We start from the raw sequence: 6,454 nt of genomic DNA, 5'->3' as shown, positions 1-6,454 counted from the left end.
AGCCACCCACTAAAGGAGTCTCCCTTCCTGGGGGGCTGTTTCGGCGGGTAAATATTTTCCTCCGGCGGCGGCGGCGCAGCCAGCCCCGCACCTGGGGACCCGCGGCGGCGCTCCGGGGTGACACGGCGCCGCGCGCTCGCCCCCACGGGCCGCCGGGCGGGCAGGCGGCAGGGCGCGCGCCCCTTCCGGCGGAGCCGCCCTACCTCCCCCCCCGCCGCCTTCACCGCCGCCGCCCGAGGAGCGCGGGCGGGGGCGATGCTGCGGGCGGCGGGCGCTCCTCCCCCGGCCCCTCTCCCCGGCCGGAGCCGGAGCCGGCGGCGGCGGCGGCGGCGCGGGCGGGGCGAGGCGCAGGCGCGGCGCACGGCGGGCTGCAGCCGGGCCCCCGCGCCGCTCCCGGGAGCCGATGGCAGCTGCACAGCGCGGCCGCCCGGCGGAGCGCGGCGCGGCTCGGCGCCCCCGGCGCGGGATGCGCGGGCGGGCAGGCGGCGGCGGCAGCGGCTGCGGCAGCTCCGGGAGCCGGAGGGACGGGGCCGGGCGGCCGGCGGCCGCCGCGCTCGCCTGACCTGCGTGCTCCCCTGGCCGCGCCGGGCTGCCCCGAAGGATGTCCGCCCAGTCCAAGGGGACCGCATCCTCCTCCTCGTCGCCGTCCGAGGGGCCGCCGTCAGCCTCCAAAGCCAAGGTGAAGGAGCAGATCAAGATCATCGTGGAGGATTTGGAATTAGTCCTGGGGGATCTGAAAGACGTGGCCAAGGAACTTAAGGAGGTGAGACGCGGAGGGCTGCGCGGGCGGGCCCACGGTCTGCCCTGTGGGGGGCGAGCACCCCTCGCCCGTGGGCCGGGGGCCCTGCTCCCCCCGGGGCTCTGCTGCCGCCCCGAGGCTCCTTTCACCACTTCGCCGGGGGTCGAGCAACTGGTGTCCAGGCTGGGCACGGGGCGGCCCTCGGCCGTGCTCCGGGGTGGGCGGCCGTGCCTCGCTGTGGCGCCCGGTAATCCGAACCAGGACGGGGTGGCGCGGCCGGAGCGCCCGTGTTCCGGTGCGGGGCGCCCTCGGGGCCGGTTGTGCTCCCCGAGGCTGCGAGGCGGCGTTTCCCGGGGACTTCCCATCTCGGTGCACCCCTCCGAGTTTTTTTTTTTTCCCGGGAGGCCAGGGGTGCCTCTCCTGCGGGGTCCCTGCTGGGCGAGGAGGGTGTTTGCGGAGTTGCGGGACCCGTAGCCCTGCCCGATCCTGGCCTGCGCCGGGCCGGCATCGCGACGATGGGAGAGGTGTCAAGAGCAGCTCCGCTCCCGCTCCAACGGGTTTAACTTTTCGGCTGCATGGTGCAGCCCCATATTCCCCCCCAGGCAGCAGCCCCGGTTTGCGTCTCCCGGCCGGTGCGGGCTGGGGGGGTCCCGGACCCCCGCACCCGCCGCCCTGGGCGAAGGGTCGCTGCCTGGCTCGGTAGTAGCGGCACGGCGAAGTCCGCTTCTGCCTCTGCAGGCTGCTTCAGCGAGAGCTGAGCGCCCTGTTTATCTTGCCTATCTGGCAAGATTGCTTTTGCAATCTTCCTTTCGCCGGTGGCGAGTGTCATCTCCCCGAGATTAATCTGCAGGCAGAGTGCGATTACGCGGGCGTGTTCCTAAACAGGGAAATGCTGTAGTTGAGGAAGAGTATTTGGGTGTCCTTTTCGACATTTCCACCTTATCTTCATTTTGCTACGCAACTGGTCGACAGATGGTTGGATTATGCACCGAAATTCAAATCCAGAATCTCTGTGCATTGCTTTATAATCCTGTATTTGACATTTATGACAGGCTGTGGTTCTTTGCTATCAAATATTAGTTTTCTATTTTAACAACATTGTCAACAAGTTTCATTCAACAGACTTTTGCCATCCGAGGCAGACTGAAATTCACTCAGTGCTTCGAATAATGTTGAAAGATGTATAAACACACATCTTGCTAATCACAGCTGTTAGACTTCTTTCTCACCCCCCAATTCCGGATTTCTTCTTTTTTTAAAAATATATTTATAATTTCTCTTTTCCTTAGCGTGCAGCTGTCTGTGCTTTGTAGTTTTTTGAGGTATTTTGAAGTGGAAATAAACATTGTTTAGGGCAGTTCTTTCAATGTTTTAAAGACTGATAGAGCAAACTGGCTTCTGTTGTTGCAGAAGCACATTTTCAGGACCTGGAGAGGATGTACTGTTATCTGTCCCATGAATGTAAATAATTTTTTGCACGTAATCAGTCCTAGCTTTTCTCTAGTTAGCAAGGAAGATCACTGTAGGTGGAGGTCGTATGTCATCATTTACTGTGGCACGTTTTAGCTAAGCAAACTTGTCTGTTCTGGTTGACTGCATCTGTGAAAAAGAACTGGATTTACCTCTGCTCTACGGGGAAATGGCTTGTGTGGACCTCCTTTTCCCAAATAGAGTGAAATGTAAAAGGGAAGTTGTAGAAAAATGGTGACGTAACTCTATTAAGTACTATTTACCTGTTGAAGGGTGGAAGGATTGCCAAGAGCATGTTTTGAGAAAATAAAGGTATTTTTATTAAAAAGTAGTTAAAACTTACTTGTAACCACACATGAGTTTTTTGGGTAATGCTCTTCTCTAAATATGTCTTACAAAAAAGGTAGCTGCAGTACTCCCGACAAACAAGGGTTGCATGTGCAATTACCTGCTTGTTTCCATTATTATCATTACATGCTAAATACACTTTGTATGACATTTATTTTGAAAAGTCTGCAGAAGTTTGCTGTCTCAGTACCTCCAGTTGTCTGCCTTTTGTAGTATGGACTAAATCTGTACAAGATCTCTTGACACATCTGCAGTGCATACCTTTTTATGTGAAAGTGAGCTAATTGATGGTATTCTAAGCTAATAATCAGTCTCATTCATAGGTTGGTTGTAGGTGTTAGAAAGCATTGACAGATCTTTCATTAAAGCATATAGGAAGTTAGTCTATAGTCAGTTTTGGATGTATTACGCAGAGAAGTATACCTGTGCTTCATTTGTGGTTCCTTACTGTAGGACCAGGCAATGTGATAAACTAGAGGATGTAAGTTCCCACTTTTCATTTTCACTACAAATTGTGTCAGTTTTCTTGTGTAAGATTTTTATGTTCAAAGTACTGTCAAATTGAAAGATAGTTTGATTGCTTCAAAATGAACTGTAAGGAGTATAGCTGTACAAGACTTGTGTGTCTTGTAACATTTAGCTTGCTATAATTTACTTACATTAATGTATTTGCATCTGCATTTTTGTTCCAAAGATTTTTCTAATTGATGCTTTAACACTTTTTGTATTTAAAAGGGGGGAAGCTGTGGGGAGAGGATAGGGTCTTAAATCCAGATGCACAAACCATGAAGCTTGTAAATTTTCTGTAAAAAACACCTGACTAAATCACGTGAATTAAAACAAGTACATGTTAGGAGTCATGGTGTCTCAGAAGTGGAACATCTGTCTCTTCTTTTTTTTTTTTTTTGTCCCTTATTTATTGGTCTGGTCTACTTAGGTTAGGGTAACCACAAAAGACTAAGGATGGAGAAGGGGTGTGACTGGGAGATATGTTAGGATGGAGTAGTGCTAAGTCGAGAGTCTGAGTTCACATATGATTAATCCTCTGTAGGGTGCAGTTAATTTAGGAGAGACTTGGCCCCTTTTGTCTTGCTAAAAAGAAACACTGGGTGGGTGTGTACTGAGAGCGGGATGTGTTTGCGTGCTGGAAGAAATTAGTGGATTTAAAGTGGACTGAGTGGTTGTTATTTGAGGAATATTCCAAAGAAAAATCAAAGGGGTGCCAGAGGATTGAGTAACACTGACTATTCTTTTAGTCCAGGCTATTTCAAAATTAGGTTGGTGAAGCCTTAAACTTTTATTCTTCTCCAGAGGACTGGATAAAAGACTTTTTTCTCTGGAGTCTGTCTAGAAAGATGGTTATTATTAAGTCTTGCTTTGCAGATGATACTTATCTGTTTAGTATCTAAACAATGAGGTGATGAACACTACTGGAAATCAGACGACGTGTGCTAATTAAACTATTTTGAATGTAAAATGTATGATGTAGCCCTAATTCTTTTACAGCTTCAGAAGGGATTGTAGGGGGTGTGCATACACACCTGTGGACAGCAGGGCACAGAGATTGGTATCATCTTAACACTGATACTAAGATTTTTAAGACTTCCCTCTTTCACATTTTATGATAATATTGCATGTTTCTGTAGCCTTGCACTTGTTTACATTAAGGAAATACATAACTAAATCATTTGATAAATACTTTCTGTAGTAATAAAAATTCATCATGCAGAACAAATTCCTGGAAGTTATGTGTGAAATATTTGCATAGCTTTTAATTGACTAAATACGCTTCAGCCTTTTATCGAAAGGAAGCAGCTGTGTAGCTATTGCCAATGTTCAGAATAATCCAAAATGGAGGTGCAGGAAAAGCAGAAGCCCTCATAGGCATTGCACATGCATCAGTAAATTTCCAGTCTTTCTGAGTCTACCTCCTCTGCTTTAAATCCTCCAAAAATGTCTTGCTGACAGAACGAGTGAATAATCCTCCCTCATCTGATACTTGTATTTTCCATAAAGATGTGATCTATAAAATTTGGGCATGACTTAACAAATAATGTTTTCTAAGTAATGATGGAACTAGCAGATGCCAACTCCCGTCACCCCAAACACCATGACGAAGCAGGGGGAAGGCCAACAGGGCAGATGTTGTAGTAGGAGTCTACTATAGGCCACTCACCCAGGACAGAGAGGTGGATGAAATATTCTATAGGCATTTAGGAGAAATCTCACGATTGCTTGCCCTTGTTCTTGTGGGAGACTTTAACTTCCCAGACATCTGCTGGAAATACAACTCAGCAGAGCGGGACCAGTCCCAGAGATTCCTGGAATGTGTGGCAGATAACTTCCTGACACAGCTGGTGAGCGAACCAACCAGAGAAGATGCCCTGCTGGATCTCCTCTTTGTGAACAGAGAAGGGCTGGTGGAGGATGTGGCGGTTGGAGGCCGACTAGGGCACAGCGATCATGAAATAATAGAGTTCTCTATTCTGAGAGAGGCCAGGAGAGGGGGCAGCAGAACTGACATCCTGGACTTCCAAAGGGCTGACTTGGTCTTGTTTGGGCACCTGCTTGACAGGATCCCTTGGGAGATGGTCCTGGAGGGTATAGGGGTCCAGGAAGGCTGGGCACTCTTTAAGAAGAAAGTCTTAATGGCTCAGGAGCGGGCGGTCTCCAGGTGCTGTAAGAGAAGCCGGTGACAGAGAAGAACACCCTGGCTGGAACTCAGGGAGAAAAACAGAGTTTACCACTTTTGGAAGAAGGGGCTAGTGACTCACAGTGATTACAAAGATGCTGTGAGGCTATGCAGGGCGGAAATCGGGAGGTCTAAAGCCCAGCTGGAAATTATCTGGCTTCAGCAATCAAGGACAACAAGAAATGTTTCTATAAGTATGTGAGCAGCAAAAGAAAGACCAGAGAGCCTCCATCCCCTGCTAGGCGCGGGAGGAAACATGGTAACAAGTGATGAGGAAAAGGCTGAGGTCCTTAATGCCTTCTCTGCCTCAGTCTTTAATAGCAAGACTAGTTGTACTGAGGGAATCCAGGCTCCTCAGCCAGAAGACAGAGACTGGGAGAACGACCCCCTCGCAATCCAGGAAAAGACAGTCAGTTACCTACTGCATCACATAGACACACACAAGTCTATGGGACCAGACGGGATACACCCAAGGGTGCTGAAGGTGCTGGCTGGGGTGCTTGCCAAGCCGCTTTCCATCATTTACCAGCAGTCCTGGATGACCAGGGAGGTCCCGACAGATTAGAAATTGGCCAATGTGATGCCCATCTATGAGAAGGGTCAGAAGGATGATCTGGGAAATTACAGGCCTGTCAGCTTGACTTCAGTCCCCGGGAAGCTGATGGAGCAGCTCATCCTGAGTACCATCACACAACACATGCGGGACAACCAGATGATCAGGCCAAGTCAGCATGGGTTTATGAAAGGCAGGTCCTGCTTGACAAACCTGATCTCCTACGACAGGGTGACCTGCTTATTGGATGAGAGAAAGGCTGTCGATGTTGTCTACCTTGACTTTAGGAAGGCCTTTGACACCTTTTCCTGCAGCATTCTCCTGGCAAAACTGGTTGCTCGAGGCTTGAATGATCGCATGCTTTGCTGGGTAAAAAACTGGCTGAATGGCCGGGCCCAAAGAATTGTGGTGAACAGAGTTAAATCCAGTTGGTGGTTGGTCACGAGTGGTGTCCCCCAGGGTTCGGTTTTGGGGCCACTCCTGTTTAACATCTTTATTGATGATCTAGACGAGGGGATCGAGTGCACCCTCAGTAAGTTTGCAGATGACACCAAGTTGGGTGGGAGTGTTGATCTGCTCGAGGGTAGGGAGGCTCTGCAGAGAGACCTGGACAGGCTGGAGCGATGGGCTAAGGCCAACTGTAGGAGTTTCA

General features: G+C 50.2%; 1 protein-coding gene across 1 annotated transcript in view; it reads left to right on the top strand.

The window, feature by feature from the left end:
• Positions 1-255: 255 nt before the first annotated feature.
• Positions 256-6,454, top strand: part of PRR16 (proline rich 16) — a 160,424-nt gene continuing 154,225 nt past the window's right edge. The window contains 2 exon segments of the mRNA XM_074812195.1: positions 256-570; positions 572-763. Coding sequence (XP_074668296.1) covers positions 256-570; positions 572-763 — 507 coding nt within the window.

The sequence above is a fragment of the Strix aluco genome, chromosome Z (assembly GCF_031877795.1).
Source record: "Strix aluco isolate bStrAlu1 chromosome Z, bStrAlu1.hap1, whole genome shotgun sequence".
Taxonomy (NCBI): Eukaryota; Metazoa; Chordata; class Aves; order Strigiformes; family Strigidae; genus Strix; species Strix aluco.
This window is presented reverse-complemented; position numbering and strand designations above follow the sequence as displayed.